At 43.3% G+C, this 21,351-nt stretch overlaps 2 protein-coding genes across 4 annotated transcripts in view; one reads left to right on the top strand and one right to left on the bottom strand.

Moving 5' to 3' along the window:
• The window catches only part of LOC105683179 (alkaline phosphatase-like), a 61,065-nt gene that overhangs the window by 18,564 nt on the left and 21,150 nt on the right, over positions 1-21,351 (bottom strand). Inside the window, exon 1 of one of the 2 annotated variants that reach the window (XM_048653325.1) lies at positions 2,358-2,484. The exons of the other annotated variant lie outside the window; for it this stretch is intronic. The gene's annotated coding sequence lies outside the window, so the exon portion shown is untranslated. Of the gene's footprint in view, positions 1-2,357; positions 2,485-21,351 lie in introns of those variants that run through there. 2 annotated transcript variants of the gene reach the window in all.
• LOC105683182 (caspase-like) lies at positions 2,120-15,464 on the top strand. Of its 2 annotated transcripts, none has more exons than XM_012395615.2 (5): positions 2,120-2,322; positions 6,901-7,178; positions 9,164-9,339; positions 10,615-10,735; positions 14,910-15,464. In XM_012395615.2, exons 1-5 carry the CDS (start codon positions 2,156-2,158, stop codon positions 15,185-15,187), a joined length of 1,020 nt encoding a protein of 339 aa, XP_012251038.2. In that variant the 5' UTR covers positions 2,120-2,155; the 3' UTR covers positions 15,188-15,464. The 2 variants fall into 2 exon arrangements, with proteins under 2 accessions (XP_012251038.2, XP_048509283.1); XM_048653326.1 differs by lacking the exon at positions 2,120-2,322 and adding an exon at positions 6,513-6,531.

Raw genomic sequence — 21,351 nt, 5'->3', positions numbered from 1 at the left:
TTTATCCGGCTGGATTTCCTTGGCTTTCGAAGCGCGCCGCGCGGCGTGGGGCGAGAAAATGCAAACGGGCAGATGTGTCGCCCATTTTGATCGTCGGATATATAGAAACTGCGTAAAAAAGCCATCGGGCCCAGTCGTCATTATCATAACACAACGGGAGTTCTCCCCGACATCGATCAGCCGCGAGTTCCTTTCTTCCTTTTATCTCCCCTCGGCTACTCGGGAGATTCAGGTCAATACTCTCCCCGTCGAGGAACAACCCTCGACTCGACTGGTGTGGAGGACTCATTGTCACGTGATATCGAGACGGACGTAGGTACCGAGTTACTTTCAACGTGACGCGAATCCGATGAGTTGGACATCCGACGCCGACTAGCGTAACGGTTCGTTCCACGCGAAACGTGTATTAAATAATTAAAGTCACGTAACGCGTTCCAATAATTGCAACAAATCCATCATTTATCGGAACTACGATTCCTCCGCCCTACACGCGTTTAATATTGTAGAAAATAGCGAACAAAATTATTTCACCAACGGATTCGCGAAACGGAACGCGAATGCGCGTATTTTACGTTCGGTGTATACGTTATATACGAGCGTATATTTTGTCCCGTAGGAATGCCGATGAAAAAAAAAGAGAAAGAAACAAAAAAAGAGAAAAAGAAAAGAAAAGAAAAAATTTCAATTCTTCGATACAACGTATGAATTTTAATATCGTTTCCTTACACTCGACGCGTATTATTAAGAACGCATCTAATATATGTATATTGCAGCTGAATTCTTTTTTATTTAAAGCTATTAAACATATAAAGGAGGGTAGAGAAATTCTTCGCCCATAAATGAGAAGACTTAATAAAAATTCTTTTCTCAACCGTAATAATACAGGGAAGAGAAAAAAAAAATTTCTGCAAAAAAAAAAAAAACAGCGGACCAAGAGAATTTCACAAATAAAAAAGGCACGTATAACGTGTATTAAAATTTTGAAAACGTTGGATTTGTTTTTTTTCTCTTTAGACGGTTAGTACATGGCGATGAATTAAAAATTTTTTCGTTTTTCTTTCGGATATTGTTTCACCGGGACGATTTTACGCGATATTTTTTTCACGCGTCGTCGCGCTCTATACGGACTGAAATTGTTGCACGGCGAAAAATAAGCGAACCGCACACGGGTGGTGGTCTAGAAACAGTTGTAACGAATGGCGGATGTCGTGCGCATACATAATCGCTTGTTTATGAAGAGAAACCGTCCCTTCTATCTGAAAACACACCGCATCTACCAGATATGCATAAAGATATCGTATTTTCACCGCACGACATCGCGAGCGAATGCGATGCAGGAATTTTTCACGTACAAGTCCTCAAACAATCGGGCTCTTTAATTCTGTACGAATTCGTTGAAGTGGTCCTTTTTCAGGCAAATTTCCAGTTTTTTTCGAATTTCGACTCCACTCCTCTCGCCCTCGACGCCGCGGAGTCTTTTCAATAGCGAAAGGAAAATCTTTGCGCAAAACTTCAGACCGGTCGAACAACTTCGATCCTTACCCCTCGAGTGCCTCGCGATTGACCGTTAATTTTGAATGGGGGGAAAAGAGTTTTTTTTCCGGTAGTTTTTCTCCTCCCTGCGGAATTCGTATACTTTTTGGGTACGGAGAGGCTCGCGCGGGTCGCGGTGCGAGCTTTCTATCGCGACATTACGTTGCATCGTTATCAGGGATCACGATTACTATTATCAATCGTACCATACGGCGAGATCCGCAATCGATGCAGTTGGCAGCAGAATCTGGAGAGGCTTGATAAAATTTACAGAGAGAGAGAGAATCGTCGAAACCGTATAAGCCGGGGGTGTTCGGGCGCGGGCCGTACTGCACTCTAGGGGGGGGGGGGGGCAGGGGGGTATTACGAATGTGCTTATATTCGCAACGTGTTGATCGGGAGGATTAAATTTTGCTTTATCTCAATCTGTATTGAATATCGTCAATTTCGGTGATAATACGGCGCGAATTAAATGCCCGCAATCGTATCGGAGAATCGATAATTGCCTGGTACGCGATTCCCAGAATATTTTCATCGACCGGCGGACAGATAAGATAAAAAGGTGGCGGTGATCGCGTCCTCTAGATACGGTCAGTCGATTGAAAGATCCCCTGCGGTCACCATGTCGTCTTTAAATAAAAAAAGCACCGCTTCCAGTGCGGGAAACAATCGGCCATTAGATACGGTTTTTCCGCCGTCTGTCGTCAGCTCTTCGGTAAATAATTCTCGGCAGGAAATTGCGGTCGACGATACTGACGCATGGCTATTCGAAAAAACGAAAAAATCAAAGTTAGTATCAAACGTTATTCGGTTGAAGAACTCACGGACTTGTGAGTAGAAAGTCGTAGTTGCCACGTGCGAAACGAAGCGAAAAAAAAAAACTCTTTAACGGTGAAAATAATGAACGACTAATTTGAATAGAGAAAATAAATCGATCGAGCGGGTTATGCGCGACATGGCGGGACTGAGCGAATTTTTCTGTTGTGACTTTACATGTGGTTCGTTCAGGTGTTATCGGAGGTGATTCAGATGTGCTCTTATCTTATCAGGACGGTTTTCGCTACGTATCAATTTTTATGACAGAAATGACGTAACACTTTTTATGCTCTATAGCTTGGCGTTTGGGGTAGGTAATTGAGCAGATCATTCGTTTTTCACATCGGAGCGGTATCGGAGCGCGGGGAATTTACGTGAATGAAGTAGCATTGCGCGCGTTGCATTTCACTTCATTCGTCGTTTAAATTTTTGTCCCGTAATATTCTTCGATTTCATAGCATCATGTCCTTGACTTTCACATTTCAGAGCGATAAGTTGACGATTACTCGATCAATTTTATAGATAGATCAATTTCGCTTTTAGATTCGGATTTCTGAGATCGAAATACGTGAGAATATTTTTTTTTTACCCAAAATCGACGAAACTCCAAGGGGTACCCCTTTGGATTTTTTCGATTTTTGAGCAAAAAATAAATTATTTTTTTAATTGGGTTTAATATGCTTTTCTCACGTATTTTGACCTCGGGAATCCAAATCTGAAAGAAAAATTGATCTATCTCTGAAATTGACCGAGTTATCGCCAATTTTCAGCTTTTTGGGGTCAAAAATGAAAAATTAATTTTTTAGTCTATCTTGATGTAATTTGAGCTCAGGAATCCGAATCTGGAAGAATAGTTGATCCATCTATAACATTGATCGAGTTATCCTCATTTTTTCGCATTTTTTGGTACAAATTTGAGGATATCTCGAAGGGAAAAAATCGTAGCTCAATTTGGACAGCGGATTCGTGTTCCTGAGGTCAAAATACATAAGAAAAGTGCCACACGATCAATTTTAAAAAATAAAAATTTTTGGTCAAAATTTGAAAAAATCGTAAGGGGTACCCCTTGGAAAAATCTCAAATTTTGACCAAAAATTTTTATTTTTTAAAATTGATCGTGTGGCACTTTTCTAATGTATTTTGACCTCAGGAACACGAATCCGCTGTCCAAATTGAGCTACGATTTTTTCCCTTCGAGATATCCTCAAATTTGTACCAAAAAATGCGAAAAAATGAGGATAACTCGATCAATTTTATAGATGGATCAATTTTTCTTTTAGATTCGGATTCCTGAGCTCAAATTACATCAAGATAGACTAAAAAATTGATTTTTTATTTTTGACCCCAAAAAGCTGAAAATTGGCGATAACTCGGTCAATTTCAGAGATAGATCAATTTTTCTTTCAGATTTGGATTCCTGAGGTCAAAATACGTCAGAAAAGCATATTAAACCCAATTAAAAGAATAATTTATTTTTTGCTCAAAAATCGAATTTTCTTCTGGTTCTTCCAGAGTAATCTCACGTATAATCAGCTCAGGAATCAAAATCTGAAAGCCAAAATCATCTACTCATGCAATACATCGAGTAATCATCAATTGTTCGCTGTTACGAGCAGAAAAATTATAAAACATATCGATTGGTTTTAGTCGTAGACCCACTTTGAGTCGTCGCAATCTATGCATGGGTCGAAATATTCGAATTCTTCAATTTACCAGCGAGCCCGAGCTTAGCTGGAGTCAGGTAGCCAGGGGCGCGCGGTTTGTTGTGGGGCGTCACCTCTGCTCAGCCCTGAAGGTTACGTCTCACAACAAAGCGCTACTCTGCTGGCTACGCTTTATTCCGCACCGATGAGGTATTATTCACGTCGAAATTATATGTTTAAAGTATCGAACTCTATTCCCCTATAAGAAGATAAAGAAAAAAGACGTAATTCGAAAATTCTCCAATCATGAATTGCTTCTTCCCATCGTTATCGTGACCTCTGGGTGATTAATTTTTTGGTTTCTCTTTCGACGCTATAAACGTAAAAACATCTCTTCGAAGAAGTTAAAAAAACGATGAAATCTTATGCCGGAAAATTCATGTTTAGAAGATTGTCAAAGGCCAAAGATTTTGTAAGCCAAAAATGATCATCGGCCAACCTCCAATTAACAACCGTATCGAATTTAGTCGACGATATTCATGGCGAAAGTTTTCCAGTCAAGTTTTCATAACCATGAGACCCGAAGACGTCGGCTGTACGCTCTATTCCTTGCCCCTTTGAAACTTAAAGGGTTTTAAAGTGCGAAAAGACGACCTTTCCCCCCCGATATAGTTCGTTTGTAGGATGTCACGGTACTTGTACGAAATTACCGCTTCTTCCTTTGAACGGAAACATTAATTTACTTTCTCATCTTCCTCCCTTTCCTTCTCATACATAAAAATTCTCCTTATCGTACGTTCTCTACTTTTCGCTACGCGAGATACACTTGTCAGTTCCCTTTCGTCTTTCGCGTGATTTTGTTTCCCTCCTAGGTATACCGACCACTTCGAAAAGTGTATGTGAAGGACACCCTATCAAAACTGAACCGTGACAACAGCTAGGGCAACCAACACCACTCAGACCGTATTCCCTTTCTTGCCTCTCGACTCTTCGAGGCTCTAGAAACCCACTCCAGTTCATCTCTAGTCCCTCCTCAGTTCCTCTTCAGCCTGGAACGAAGGGATAACGAGATGGGCGGTTGCGGAAATCTCCGAATGTATACATTTTTCGACATAACTCCTACGGGGTCGAGATTTTGTTTTTTGTTTTTTTTTTTGCAAATCATCCGGTTACAGTTAAAACAGAAAGAAGCTGTACACTCGCAATTTCGCCCTTATTTTCTAATCGAGAAGAAGAAGAAAACGAAAAAAAAAAGAACGTTCGAAAGTCCCGGTGGTATTCGGAAATCCGATTAAACCGACGGAGGAAAAAAGTTAGACCGCGTCTTCCGTCGACGGTCTCCGGCAAGACTCGAGAGTGAACGTCGGATTTGAAATATTTCCAACCCGATGCTCGTAGATCAACGCGTTGGCCAGGGCAGATTTACCTACTCCTTTCGCAGAGTGCATATTAAAACAGGTATCGCACGTACACACCTAAGGCGCGTACACTTGTCGGGAGGATAAACTTGAACAAGCATTTCCCAGCGGTTCTCCGCGATATACCTGGTTCCGGTGTACCTACGATTTAATGTTTAACGGAGCCGAGATAACGGTTAGTTGTCCTCGCGCAGAGTTTGAGATGAACTTTGGCACGATCGAGTCGGTATCAAAACGCACCTCATCCTTCGCACCGATTCAAATGAGACGAGTGTCGTGTGTCGTGTGTATATTTAGCGGTTCCAAGTGTCGATTTCAATTTTGCGAACCTTTTCTTTTCCGAGGTCTTAATTGAAATGGCTTTTTCGACGAATGTTCGCGGTGTACGATAACAGCTACCCATGTTTCTAGCCAAAAGGTAATTGTCGGTTGAATCGAGACTGTTCTCTCTCCGAACGAGGATCGTTTTGTGTGTATATATATTATACAACCTAGTCTGTTTGCTCGGTTGGCAAAGTAATTAAGACGAGAGAATACCACCACCGACCATCTACCGTCTACCATCTACCATCCACCGCCGCCGCAGACTCTACTTTAACCGAGGATTACTCCAGGCTTATCCGACCGTCTTACTTTCGACTTGTCTTACTCAATTTTCTAATTCTCCGAGAAAACTTCCGACTCCGTCCATCGCGTTACTCGCGAACCCCGAGCGAAATGGCCGTTTCATTTCGATATACGTACAAACGAAATTATTGCTTTTACGGACGTGTGATTTCGGCTGGTCGGGTTGGTCGGATAAAATCGAAGCATAAGTCAGATATAGCGGTAAAAATACAAACTGTCTAACAAATGGTGGGGAACGGATATTTTCATCTTTCAATACGTCGACGGGGCTCGCCGAAGCATTCGATTGTTCCAATTCCCATCCTTTGAATATGTAATAGCGTTTGCGTTCAAATTGGAGGCCGCATGTTTTCGGTCGACAAACACGAAGGAGAGAGCGCGTGATGCGGGAAAGAAAGGTATACCACATACGTATAGTTCGAAAATCCGTACCGACCCACGTCGGTATACCCACCCACCTACCCCGAGGATAGCGGAGGATTGTAATTTGCGGGGTAAATCCATGAATCCATTTACCGAACAGATAGATCAACGGGTCGGCTATCCTTCATCCTCCTTATTTTCCACCTTTTATTTTTATCACCCCCTTTCGAGATGGTTTCCACGTACCTTATCGCGTATTTTAGGTACGTACGACGGTACCTCCTCTTAGCCGAGGAAAAGAGATCCCCGTGATCGTAATATTTATCGCAACGTGACGCGCGAAGAAATAACACGTTGGAGAGGAGGCGTCGATGAGATCGAGTCGCCTCCGACCCTTTCCCTCCCTCCCTCCCTCCCCCCCGCAAGCCGCATCATCTGCAAGTTTTTTTCTTTTTTCTTTATTTTCTCATCGTCTATTTTCTTTTCGCATTGCCACGCAGGGACAGCGCGGACAGCGTGGCCGGCGCCACGTCGAAGTCGGAATCCGCCGGCGTGATAACGAGCAAAATCGATCGCGACTCGGAATTTTACGACATGACGCACGAGCGACGAGGAGTGGCGGTGATCTTCAACCACGTCCACTTCAAGGAGATGGCAACGCGAACCGGAACTGTCAGGGACTGTCGAAATCTGACGGAGGCTCTTACCGATCTTGGATTCGAAGTTCGCGTCTACGAGGATCCGAAAATTAAAACGATAACGACGGTGTTGAAGTCAGGTGAGCCGACGAGTCGTCGATGAAAAAAATTCGCCCCGTCCACGACGCGAGAGACAAGGTGAAAAATCGTCACCCGCTTTGAACCCGCCCGCCCGTCTCCGGAAGTCTGAGTGTAGGACGAATAAAAGTGACAAAAAGCAATCAAAGCTAGTCGTTCGGGACGGATACATGTAATATGCATGAACTCGCCGTGTTTGATATTTCTCAACGATCAAAGGCGCGACTCGCAGACGATATTTCGACTCCCTTTACCCTTTGCTCACCAGAACAGCCAGCCGTGTAGACGCGGCAATTGATTCAGGAGATATGGGGGTTCGCGTTACATATTTCGAAGGTAGAGAGGTGTACGTATGTAGGTAGCGAACGATTACGTCGTACGAAACCTCCCTAGCGTAATATAATCCAACGGTGGTGGAGCCTTTGGCGGGCGAGGGGGGGGAGGGTAGCGAGAATATTTGGTATCGCGAATTGTTGACTAATGAGGTTATTCGTCGTGGAAGGTGGGCGCTCGCAAACGTCATTACCGAGAGTTGGTTCGGTGTCGTAGGGGAATGCTTACAATGTCAAGAATCGGGTGTTGCCGAAGGGTCGAATTTCGAGTCCGGAGGTCGCGTTACGATATCTCGCGATCGAGCGCCGATATCTCATCAACTGCGTCGAATTATATTCCGCGTTATCTAGTTTTGTACGTCGATGCGACGATTTCGTCTCTACGAAGTACCGCGAACGTCGAAATTCGCTTTCCACGTTCACCGATATCCTTGAAGAAGCGAACGGAGAAGCTCGGATATTCTTACCACCTCGCTCCTCGAATATTTGCGTTTCGAAAATGTTACAATTTCGCTAACCCCGTCCCCCTCCCCTCCCCTTCTCGGAGAACGAAAAATTAGCTTCGTTATTCGATTCACGTGATCCGCTGTATACTTACAGTTAATTCGAGTGATATCTCATCGTTTGCGTTCACGTCAAACGACTCCGTCCACCGAGGGCACAATATCAAGTTTCTGGTTGTGCGCGGTTTAATCGCGTAGAATATCAAATCATAACTACCGTTGGCACATTTTATCGCCAAAGTTAAATGCCCCCGGTGTGTGCTTTATTCATGGCGGTCGGAGTACAGCAAAGTTACCATGGTATAATTACACGGACGTTTAGTACCGTGTAAGGGTTGGTAACGAGGTGACTGCCTCTGAAGGGGTGTTCAGTTTTGATTAATGAATAAGAATCATTGAAATTCGCCGAAATGATTACCGTTACGGGTAGACGCAATCAACGCTCGACTATTATCCAGATGAGAAATACTAGCTGTAACGCGTGAAGGGGAGGGCGTACCGCAGACGCGAGGGATAAACGATTTTCGAAACCACCGCGAAATTTCCACCGTCTTTTGACGATTCGAGAAATTTCATATTTCCAAAGAAAAAAAAAATCCATCCATCACTCGCCACTCGTTCTTTTCGCGTCAACGAAAATTTGGGGGTTGATCCTTCGCGAAAATTTCACTATTCCATGGAGTCCTCGGAGACTCTGCGAAAAGCCACGTTTCGCGACTGTGCGGGAGTCGGTAGCGCGATAACCATTTCCCTATGCAAAATGCACAACGGAATCAACTGCGTTATGACGTACGGTGGGCGATACACCTCTACAACCTTCGTACGTTACGGAGATAGGGAGATATTCGAATTCGCCGAATAACGTTGATACCGCGGGTTAACGTTTGCTGGAACAAAGTAACGACTGTTGCTACCGGGTGGATTTCTACCTGCACAGAGCAATGAAGTGCACCGCTCCGATACGTCTGTGTGTGCGCGCGTGTGCGCGTGTGTACGTATCGTCTATTCAGCGTCGAATTCACCGGTACCGGTCAGACCGTGCCAGTTTCCCGTTACCGGGTGGTCTCCGCCCGCCCGCCCGCCCGCCATTACCATAAACGGGAGAGTGCATTATCAGTTGGCCCACCGAATTAATTAGCACGTTAATTTCAGTGGCTGCAGAGGACCACACCGATGCCGATTGCCTTCTAGTGGCCGCGATGTCCCACGGAGAATCTGGTCTTCTACATTCGAACGATGAACTGTACGCGGTTGATAAATTATGGAATTATTTCACCGGAGATCAGTGTCCAACCCTTGCAGGAAAGCCTAAGCTCTTCTTCATTCAAGTAAGCCGATAATATATACGGTCCAACGGTAATTAATCTCGCGTAGCATAACCGAGTCCGAGTTACGTGCCCGAATACCCGAACACTCGAACAGAAAAAAACCAAAAAAATAACATCGAGATCAAATTCCTTGAAAAATAATTGTTACGATAATTCGAAGTATGCGCATAATTATAACAACGATGTTGGTCTTTCGTTATTTCATCCCTCGACCGTTTGCTCCGAAGTTTAATTATCCGCTCATTTTTTCCAAGGGAACAAAGAAAGAAGAGAAAAAGAAAGAAAAAAAACTACGAAGAAAAAGAATTTTGTTTTTCATTTCGTTCGCTCGTCATTTTTCCACCGCGACGCCCTAGCTTACAGCGGACGTTACGAATTTCTTTTCGTAAAATTCATCGATTAACCTCCTCGTTATTCCGCACGCCGCATGGGGTTCGGTAAGCCGAGCGCGTATTTTAAAAAGAAGCTGCACCCAACCACCCACCGTATTATATTAGCTTACGTAAAAAAGTTTTTCAAAAGCAGTTCTGCAAGGCCGAAGCTTCGCTCTTCCACGTTCTTTTCTTTTTTTTTTCGTGTCTCCTCTTTCTTCCTCGTCATTGTACGTGCGGTTTTCAATGAAAATTTTTCGATTCATTTCACGTCTAGTTTTATTTCTTTATTTATTTATTTATTTATTTTTTTTTTCTGGCACAGTTTTTTCTTTCTATCGGTAGAAAAATAAATTATACCTACACACATCCGTAAAATTACATGAGAAAATATTCGGAGAGCTGAATATTCTGTCCAAGCGAACGAGGTCAGAGGTCGCGAGGAACCTCGCATGTCGACAACCGTACCTACACGACGAAATAAAATTAGAATGAAAATGGAGGTAGCGGGAGAGGAGGGAAAAAAAAGAAAAAATATATTAAAAAAGTAAGAAGAGGTTTGCACGCGGTGAGTTACGTAACATGTGGGAATAAAGAAAGTCTGTTGGATGTGTATATGTATGTGTATAAGTATACAGGCCACACGACGATCCTCGAGGGAAAAGTTAACGGGGGAAAAGTATCCGTCTTGCGGAGGGGAAGAAATAATATAGGTATTGAAAAATGTTCCCCGGGCACCGTTTACCCCCCCCTCCCAAGTAATTGAAAAGCCAGACTTTGAATATATATTTTTTTTTCTCTCTCGCTCGGCCCTCGATTCCTGTTCAGAAAGTCACAAATCGTTTAACGATTATTTCACGGTTGGTCGATTTTTTCGTTTTTTTCGTTTTTTTTTGTTTTCCAGGCTTGTCGGGGATCCCGTCTCGATCAGGGTGTGAGAGTATCTCACGAAACTGACAGCGTAGCTGCGAGCTACAGCATCCCTGCTTACGCCGATATCATGGTAGCCTATTCGACCTACGACGGTGAGTTCCGAATTCAATAAATTTTTCAAAGGTGTCAAATACACGTGATACTCTCTCGTTGTACAACAATACGAATTATATTTCGACTCTACGTGGTTATTCAAAGTGCGTTTACCTGTACAATACTCAGCTTAACGAGACAATGGAGCGAACCCGGTTGGAATTGACGGTGATATCCGAGTCACACTGGTGAGCGGAAAAAGAGAAAATACCGAAGGGAAAGAAAAGTAGTTGGAAAGATGAAAAATTATTCCAACCAACGCGATCGACGGAATTATTTTCCAACGATCCTCGGTTATAATTAACTTTAATTCAATCGAACCTGCCGCCGTAAGGAGGTGCGCGAAACAACGGGAGGGTAATTAGTAATTGGTAATTGGTAATGGTGAGTAACGAGGATACCGAATCGAATCGATCATTCGGAGGTTCGATTTGCCGCCGGAGAACGCGAGGAGGTAACGTTACCGCGGTTCGTCGGTTCCCACGAATGCATGCGCTTCTACGATTTCCTCGTACGCGTACCGAATCGGAGACAGCTGAACTCGCAGACGTCGACGCGGCGTCCGAAGAGCTATGCGTACGATTCGGAGGACCCTGCAGAATCCCGGGTATCCGGAGTGGTTGACGCTTTGGCGACCGCAAACGCTCGTTCGACGGAGAAGCGCGTCTCGTCGCTTCCGTCGGCGATGACGACGAACCGTCGAAGGTCCACCAGCGTACACGCGACAACTACCAATTGTGATACGGACGCTGGAGATTCTGTTCGCGTCCCGAAAGCCTCGCGGCCCGGGCGGAACCCCCTCGTAATTACGTGGGATGATCAAACCGTGGACATTTTTGTTAGTTAATCGATTGATTCTATAGCATCGAATCTGTGACGAACAGAGTTTTTATCATTCTTCGGCACACCGTGAAAATGAAGTCAAAAACTTTCGAATCACCGTTACGCTCGACGATACGATATTTCATTTGAAAAATTGGACTTTATTCCACGTTTCGTTCATATATTTCGACTACCGAACTGAAACTTTTCCACCTCGTGTTTTTTTTTTTTTTTTTTTTTTTTTCCCGTTGATTGAAAACCAACCTGCGGCGAAAAAAAAATACTCCGATATCGTGGCGGAGGATATCGAGATAATTAAGTAATATACACGTAGAATTGCGAACGACTCTCTGGACAAAATACGCAAATGTGCACGGTTGTAAAATCAACGACTGTCAAAATATTGTAAACGAAAAGCTGCGAACTACACTCTCGCTAATTAATTACTTCTGTTTCCACTTTCAATTTTGCTATACTTTTTGCTCCGCGGATACGTGCGGCTGGCTCGAAACGGCCGAGGGATATTTTACTATTCAAACACACAGAATTTGCGGGGCTTGGTTTGGGGTGACTGGGACAAAAAATTGAAATAAACGAAACAAAAACAAAAAAAAAAGAAAAAAAAAGGAAAAGGAAAAAAAAAACAAAGAGAAGGAGACGTAGTAAATCAGGAACGTTCTAGCCAGTTCCAACGACAAATAGGGGAATAGAATTTCAAACAGAAAGTCAAACAGAGCGAGACTCGCGGGGTGTATTTAAATTACGAGTGTAAGTGGAACGCGCGTGTATGCATTTATACTTTGTAGCTATGCAGATGCATCTGGGTGGTTAAAAGTTTTGTTACCCCATTGTGGAGGTGGATGGAGTTCAGTAGTTTGCGGTAACGAGCTAATTATTCCTGTTACTGCAACAGTTTGATATGAATTTCAAAAAAAAAATTTATTAGCTAGCCGCAGTTTACGCTGCTCGAGATTATTTTTTCACTTCAATTATGCATCGTATTATACCCGATACGCCGGCAGGTTAATGTAATTTAAAAATTGTACAAACGCTCGCCGGTTTTTCCGTAACGCACGAGAAATAAAAATTCATTTAGAAACGCGAGTCGTGAACGGGGCGGGGGTGGGGCGGGGGTGGGTGAAAAATTTCAGTGAATTATGAAAATAATTTCGGTGGAAATTCAAACAGTTTTCAACCCTTCCGTTTACGTCGTATCTCAACGATACGGAGAGAGCCGGGCTTCGGGATATATAATAATTTATCACATTTCAACTAGAGAACAGAACCCTCGTGCACGGGTCACGACGTACCTAGGTGTGTATACGTTTGAATAATACGAGGAACCGACCTGGATTACGTAATAAGCGTGTTATATCGTCTCGCAGATCCTTCGACCCGGAGTAGGTGGATTAAATAAATTTTTCTTTTTTTTTTTTCCCCTCTGCAATAAGCCGTAAACATCGTGTCGTCGGTAGGTGAAACTCGAATCTCGCGTCGTCCGCGGCCGACGACCACAATTTATTCCTTTTTTTTTTTTCATTTACCGTATTCAGAGGGTTTTTTGGTCTTCATTTCGGAAAGAATAACGAAAAACCATACGAAGATATCCGCGCAACCCGTCCCGTTGCGAAGAGAGCCGAGATGATACCGTACGCGAGTTTCGCGAAAAAGGAATGAAATAAAACGCTCGACTCGCTACGGCAGACAGACCATTAACCCGAAGAGGTTTGTTTGTTTGGAAACGGTTGAAATTGGCCGCTTGGTACGCCGCCATTATAAAACAACCCCGCGAGTGATGCGGGTACATGTAAATTCTCAAGAATATCAATTCGACAAAGTGACGGTGGAAGTTTATCTTTTTTTCCAGCGACGTTGCTATTGTTCCGTACAACTTTTTATCTACAAACGCCGATCCGTGCAACACGCATAATTGTGATATCTCGGTGAACGTGAAGGGGTCCGATTGGGGCCGACGTTAAAAGTGAATTGAAGCAACAAAAGTAACCCGCGCAAAAAAATCCCAAGCTTCATTTACGGTATTCGTATCGTCCCGTTTAAATTTTCGAATGCTCAATTTTTTTTTTTTTATTTTTTTCTCCTACCCTGACGCGTAACGCGCGAGAGTATCCCAATTATTATTTATAGTTAAAGCCTCGAACGGTCGTCCGGACGGAGGTTTAGTCGGACCTGCGTATAATTTATAAAGCTTTAACGCCGGTCTTGTTCCGGAGACAAAAGGATCCGCCTTTGTACAGGGATACGGGGTGTTTCGGCAAGGAGAGGGTGGGTTCGTAAATATTGCAACGCGAAATCACGACCCGTTAACTTAGCGGACAAGGTGGAGCGGAGAGAAGATGACGAGTCGCTGCAGGCGGGAATTAAAGAAAGAAAAAAAAAAAAAACAAAGAACTCCCGCGGTGTAACGGGGTTGAATACAATTTTCATAAACGTGAAATCAGATGGGTAGATAACGGGAGGTACCCCTTGTACCAGAAACCTGCGAAGGCCATCGCATCGCTTTCCACTCGTTTCGGATGAAAGAAATTTCAAGTCCACTGTATTCAATTCAAGAGAGGGCTCTAAAACGCTGCCCGCTATTTGAATGCTTAATTAATTGGCCGGGAAATTTCAGCGCGAGTTGTTTTCCTTTATTTTTTCGTTTTGTTTTGTCGTACCTACGGAGGCCAATTTTTGTGCCGTTTTGGGTTTAAATGAGATCTCGTATTTATTTCTTTTTATTTTCATTCAACTTTTCTTTCGCAATTATCATCGATCGCGCGTGCAGCAGCCGCGCGAGAATGGCAACGTGCGCTTTGATTACATTTGTCCGATAATTTTTTCCCTGAAAATAATAGCGAAAAGATAGAATTATCATCTATCTTCTATGCGTCATGTATACGGATGAAATATATTAAAGCAACTCCTGGCGGGGGCACACTTAATTTCCTGCTATAAAGTTAAACCGTAATCACAAAATTATACAACCCTTGTAGAGATAACTGACTATACTTCGCTCGTTTTATTCGTGAAATTTCTCTTCGGTAGTGCAGGGGGGCCGCCGTTAGTCAGTTTTTGGTACCTCCCTCCGCTAATTCTGATGCTCGGGCAATTTGTGAGCCAAACCTTTGCCGACCGTTCCGACTGCCGGTCGGTCGTCTCTCGCGAGACAATTTCTCACCGGAAAAACAAAATCGAATACCACCGGGGACCGGAAGGGCTTTCCAATTGCTTCGCAAAACTCCACCACGGCGATGATCCCTGATGCCCAACTTTATCGCTTCTATTTTTTTTTTTTTTTTTGCTAATTTTATACACAAAAGACAAGTTCAACGGTCTGTTTCGTTTTCGCAGGTTTCTATTCGTGGCGTAACCCAGACGCCGGTTCCTGGTTCGTTCAAGCAATTTGCAAGGAACTCGCCCTCAATGGAAAGTCACGAGATCTTTTAACGATAATGACCTTCGTCAACAGACGAGTTGCACTGGATTTTCAATCGTACGTACCTCAAAACGACAAGATGCACGCTAAAAAACAAATTCCATCCGTCGTTTCGATGCTCACCCGTCTCCTACGTTTCGACGAGAAATCCGACAGGGTTGAAACGCCGGGTCGAAAAATAACGACCATCTGAACTACCGAATCCTCGATGAAAATAAAAAAGTTAGACGTTGAAAATCTTTCGACGGAAATGTATTCATAGCGATAGAAAAAAAAAAAAGAAAAGTAAAGAAAAGAAAAGAAAAAAATCTCTTGCGAACTCTGCCGAAGAACTTCATCTTTGAGTGAATTTCTTTACACGCGTACGTGTATTTACTTTCTTTTTTTCCCTTTTCTACTTCATCGTTCGTCACTTTTTGTTGAACGCACTTATCGTTACGGAAAATAAAGAGTTGCTATTTCACTTTTTATTTCCTTGTTTTTTTTTACGTGGAGAATGTTTGAACCTTGAAAAGCATCCCTTCAAAAAACTGAGAACAGTAACGGAGAGGGGCAAAATTTGAATAACAATAATGATATGATGACAGGAGTAACGTTTCCGCGTATGTAGTTAGTTACTTACTCCCGCTAGGAGTCAAGGGTCGTAACAGGATTTGAAATCAGAGCCTGTTATAATTTATTCAAGGGTCTAATATAAGCTCGAGATGTAGGCTACAGGTATAACGGCGGTTGGATATAGAGTAATAACTCTGAAGAGTGATTTAATCGTGCGACATTTTGTTTAACTTGTTCAAAGTTTTAACATTTACGGTCACGAATCCCTAAATATATACGCGTGACAAGGGAATTATTATTATCACCGAACGGAATTGCGAAAATGAAAAAATAACCTTACGAGTCTTTTGGAGAAAAAGAGGGGGAAGAGAAACGCACGAAAGAGGGTACGGTCAGGAGAGCGTTACGGGGGAAAGAGGTCCTTCCGTGGGAACTGAAGCCTAATGTTGACGTCGCCGTTTCAAGGACGCGACGAGAGCGAGGACGAGATAGCAGAGGAGAAAGGAAAGGAGAAGTGGACGTAGAATGTAGGCGAGGGTCCTCGAGATTCGCGGCCTCAGCCAACGGTTGGTGGTTTACAACGCGTGGTACACTCGTAAGCGCATAGGTGTGTGTGTGTGGATCCCGGTCGCAGAGCCGACCCCCGCACCAGAAGAGACACCCTAGCTGCCGGTCTAATTCGAGCGCAAACACACAACGAGGCGAATACCCGTAGCCCCTATCTAGCCACCGGCAAGAAAAGGATGGACGGATAAGGGAATGAAATGAGAATAAGAGACGAGAGAAGCGTCGCTAACGCAACCACCGCCTACCTACCCACCTATCTCTCTGCAGAGAGGCTAATGAGATCTCGGTGGCGTAAGAAGCGCTGGGAGCGAGAGCTTCCGAGGTGACGTCTGGGAGGTGACGACCTTTGTACCTCGCTATCGCTCCTTTACCTGCGATAAATATAACGTACGAACGTACGCGCACTCGTACGAGCGAAATGTAATTTCAGTGAACTCCGTCACGCATCCGGTCAACCAGCGCGACGTAGAAACAACGCGGATAACGAATAACTTGGTAAAAATCGAGCCTTCATCCTTCTCGTTACTCGGAGTTTCGGGAACGAAGGAATACCCATTTTTGCTAATCGTGGAAAAATCCGTCAAATTTTGAAAGGAGCGTGCTTCCGGGTGAAATTCCAACCCTTGCTCGATGGGGAGAGATCAGTCCCGTACGTGTACGCGGGGAGTTAATCTAACGCCTTCTCTCCAAATTTTGGGATTTCAATCCCCGTCTCTCCGTTTCCCTTTCGCTGGAACTCGCGTCGTCGTGTGTCGTAAAGTAATTGAAACGAACCTTTGAAATGGAGTACCGCGCTCCACTTCAGATGGTACTTTGAGATCGAGGGGAACAAAATTACCGTTCAATAGTATTTGCCGAGGGCGCGTTACGAGCGATTTTATACGACTATGACAACGCGGTAGGGTAATCAATATATTCTCCGAATAGGCCGTTACGACCGTTTCACATCGACGTTTCGCCAGATAATTAGATGTGTACGGAGTGATTCGCTATCGCGCGATACCGCGTACGCTCGACGAATATCTGACAACTACTCGAGGGGATGAAAGTGCAAAAAATAGTATCTGGAATAGGGCAAATTAGAAATATAATCGGAGTGTATCGTTTCCGAAACTGCGATATTTTGTAGTATAAGTGTATTTCGTTCTTCTCTCGTTAAGTTGCAAAGAGCCGACGTACGATTGTTCGTAATTAAGTCTTCGTCGCACGGATTCTGAGCCAACTCAAGGGTGTGTCTCCGTGAGCAATAAGTTCTTTGTGAGGGGAGCGGAGAGAAAAAATAGAAGAAAGAGAAAAAAAAGAACACAGAAGGAGAAAAAGGGAAGTTCGCGGCACGGGTGTTTCTTATAGGTGACGGAACTGCTGGGGAAAAGCCTGAGGGATAAATAGATAGATCGATAAGGTCCAATTTTCCTATTATCGGCTTAAGAATTGGGTGCGATTGTCACCTATTCAAGTCGAAAAGAGGTTAGTTGCTCCGGGCTAGAGAAGGGTTTAGAAATCCTCCTCGAAAACTAAATCGAATAACCATCGAAGCGTAACGAAAACGCATTAGGTATTAATCGATAGATTACAGCTGACGAGTCGCGACCGTGCGAGCATCACGGTATATCACATCAGAGTCTCGTGGGTTATAGGTGTATTTTAAGAAAGTGACCGACAAAAAAAAAACAAAAAAATATAGAAAACTTAAATTAAAAGAAGAAATGTTAAGGGCGAAGAAGCCCAGGGGGGAAAACGGATATAGGCTGAATTCTTATATTAATTTAAGGAGATCTGGTTAATCCAGCTTTTCCCATTAATCTTCAAATTCCCCGGAGCAATCTCCCCCCACCACCCCACGTAGGGCAAAGGTATCTGAGAAAAAAAGGCATAAATCTCTTTAAACTTTTTCACGAATATGTGTCAGAGGGAGAGAAGAGGTTCCTCCGAAAATTCTTCTCTCTCCGTAACATACGCGCACAAAAGAGAATGAACGGAAGAACCGTAATCTACGACGAAAAAGTGTGTTAAAAAATACAAAACTCAGTTTCCTCCATTTTTCACATCCTTCTCGTTATCACAACTACACCGAAAAAAAAAAAACAAAAAAAACAGAACAGAACAAACCCAAAAAAGGAAAGGCGAGAAAAAACGGATCATCATAGATCAGAATAAGAAGAACCTTCGCGACAATGAAGCGGGAAAAAGAGGTTGGAAGAAGAGAAAGAAAAATAAAAAAAAAATAAAGAGTTCCTCGACGCCGCACCGCTTCCGGTCGGATAAACCTCGGAGGAGCGAAGTCTCACTCGGATGACCCTGAACGAGGTCTGGCGAACCTCGGGGAAACCGAGGGCGTGGGCGTGGAATCATCCCAATAACAATGAGTCATTCGGTAATATATGAGAAACCCCGTTGTACGAAACACGCGAAATTGGTTACATTAACGGTTCGCCGATCGCGCGGATTATAGATTCTCGATCCTCTCACGTTGAGCCCTGAACACCCCATCGTGAAACTTGAGAGCGGGGAGACGATTTATGCGATCGAATTACTTGACTGATGCCTACGGCATTAAAACAAAGATATAGAAACCTGAGGCTCGCGGGCTTTATCGTTTCTGTTTTCTCGTTTTTCTTACACTTTAATCGAAAATCTTTGAAACGTTTAATTCGATAACTCCCGTAAATTGTTGTCGATTAAAAGGAATCCGGTATATCGGGAATAACAATCAAAGACCCTCGGAGGTTATCGTCGTCCCCCTGAGATATGAATAATTTTTGAAAGCCAACCGTATTTTTCATACGCGATAAATATGTTTAATTATGTACAGACATATTTCCTTCAATTTTCATCCCTTAGTATTCCCGCGACCGGAGTAAGCGGGTAACCATTCATTTTTTTTTTTTGTTTTTTTTTTATCGAGAAAATTTCGGTTCCCGTAAACTTTGAGAGAGCAATTCCGAACGGATTTGTGCGCGCCGATCTTACGCTTTCTCAGATCTTCGCGGGGGTTTCGAGCCGTACAATATCCCGCGTGAACTTTGGGTTTGGAATAAAGGAGCCCTTCCTCGCGACGCACGAGTAAGGGAGACCGCGAGGGCAGAAATTTAACTTTGTCAACGGTTCTCGAGTTGGAAATGCCGAGATTTCAACGTGGGAAGCACCGAGAATAAATCCGCGACGAAATAAGGAGAGTAAAACGAAACAAAATGAAATGGAATAAAAAAAAAAAAAAACCACTTCCTAGGGGGGAGAGAGAAAAAACATCGCATTCACGGTTCGAATCGAAGGAAACCGGTTTACTGTTCGGCACCCGCCACACGCCACGCGAAATCCGCCTTCCGAATCCGAGTACAGAGGGAGAACATTTTTTTTTTTTTTCTTTTTCCTCTCGTCGTTTCGACAAAATAGAAAAATTCGAAAATACTTCGAACGGCGTGGCGCAATACGGATAACTCGGTGTTGCCAAAAACTCTTTTTAAACCCACGAACTACGGAGGGAGTATGAGGTGCGCTTCGCGGTAACGGTGATGTGCGATCCAAGCGCGCGGTGTAGAAAAATCAGAAAAAGGGATATATCTGTAGCATCGTACGATACGTACGAAAGAAATAATAATAGGCGGAGAAAACGAGCGACGCTTACGCGGATAATACGGGGGGAAAGAGCCGGGGGGAATAATACGCGCACGGCGCATACCTGTAGTCTATCCTACATGCACGTATATCCGTGTACTTTTGGCACCAAACGTGGTCTCTCTGCATACACGCCGACGGAATTCGTGTACAACAAGCGCTACTACCCCCCCCTCGCCCCTACGTATATTATGGTGTAAAGCCCCCGGGATATCTGTAGTACGACGTAAACGGCTTATACTGCTTCGAAAATAGTAGCTAGCGTCTGTTATTCGTTAAACGATCTAATTTCACGGAAAACCCAAAACCAAATTACCCAACCTATTTCGCTGATAATAAATTTCTCGCTTGATACTTCTACTCCGTACTATGGCTAATATTCTGGTTATTTATACAGTCGGGGTGAAAAGCTCGATTTCTTTTTTTTTTTCTCTTCCCCTTTTCGAATTCAAGTTTCGCAACAAAAACCGGTAATTGGCCGATGAAAAAAATCAACGGGACAATTCTCGACGCCCCTGTCCCATCTGGCTATCAATTTTTTTTTTTTTTGTCAACGAGTATCGCGTTCACTCGTTTCATCCAGAGGTCAGAGCGTATAGGTGTTGCGTTCCTTTGCTCACCGGCGTCCGAAAAGAAGTAAATTTCGGGGAGATTCGTTGTTAGTCGATATCTGCAATGGTAATTTGGACGACGAACAGCTCGTATTGACTTGGGGTACTTTAGCGAGATAATTTCCGCTGGCTAATTACGCGTGGATATGTATCACAGGTGTATCTATGACACGGTCTGCGAAGCGAGCGAGAGATACGCGTTTGAAAATTGTAACGTCAAAAAAGAAAGGATTTTTTTTATTTAGTATAAAAATTTGGACCACCTTTTTTTGTACCAGGATTATTATATCATTCGCTGTAAATAACGATCCTCTAAACGTGTACCCATTAAATGAAAAAAAAAAAAAAATCAAACGAAACGCTATTTCATATACCTTTATTAAAAGACAATTACCAATTGATTAGTTCGAGATTTTATTAAAAGCCGTTAAAAAAATATAGTTAATCAGACGAAGTACTCTTTTTTCGTACCTGACTCGTAGCTACGGGGATCCATCGGATACATCGGCGAATATTGTTCCAATCACTATTTTCATCCGAGGTAAATTCTTTGAAATATCGTTGCGCGCGTGGGGGTGAAAAATTGAAATGATAATAGTTACGGCAATAGGAAGAATGCCAGCAACCGATCATCATTTTCACGAACGTATGTATGTATGTACTTTGGGTGTTACAAATGTGGGTCGCCCACACCGCGGCGAAGTACAAAGGCAAATATTAGCTCGTGACGAGAAGCAAATTTTCAAAGTGTTTCTCGGTAGAAGCAATTTTCATTAATAGCGTTCACCGTAAACAACCGAAATTTTCTCTCCGCGTAGCGATGTTGAGTCAGGGATTTCTAATTAAATTGGGAAATGGCGTATAAAAAAAAAAAAAAATTGATAATTATAAGAGGAACTATAACGATAACGTTTCCGAGTTAACCGACTTATAACGAAGCGTATATATGTATAAACGGAAATATCAGACACGGAGGATAGAAACGAATTCCATCGATTACTCGATATTC

This window comes from Athalia rosae, chromosome 3, assembly GCF_917208135.1.
Source record: "Athalia rosae chromosome 3, iyAthRosa1.1, whole genome shotgun sequence".
NCBI lineage: Eukaryota > Metazoa > Arthropoda > Insecta > Hymenoptera > Athaliidae > Athalia > Athalia rosae.
The sequence above is the reverse complement of the archived record's forward strand: the minus strand, read 5'-3'. Positions and strand labels throughout refer to the sequence as shown.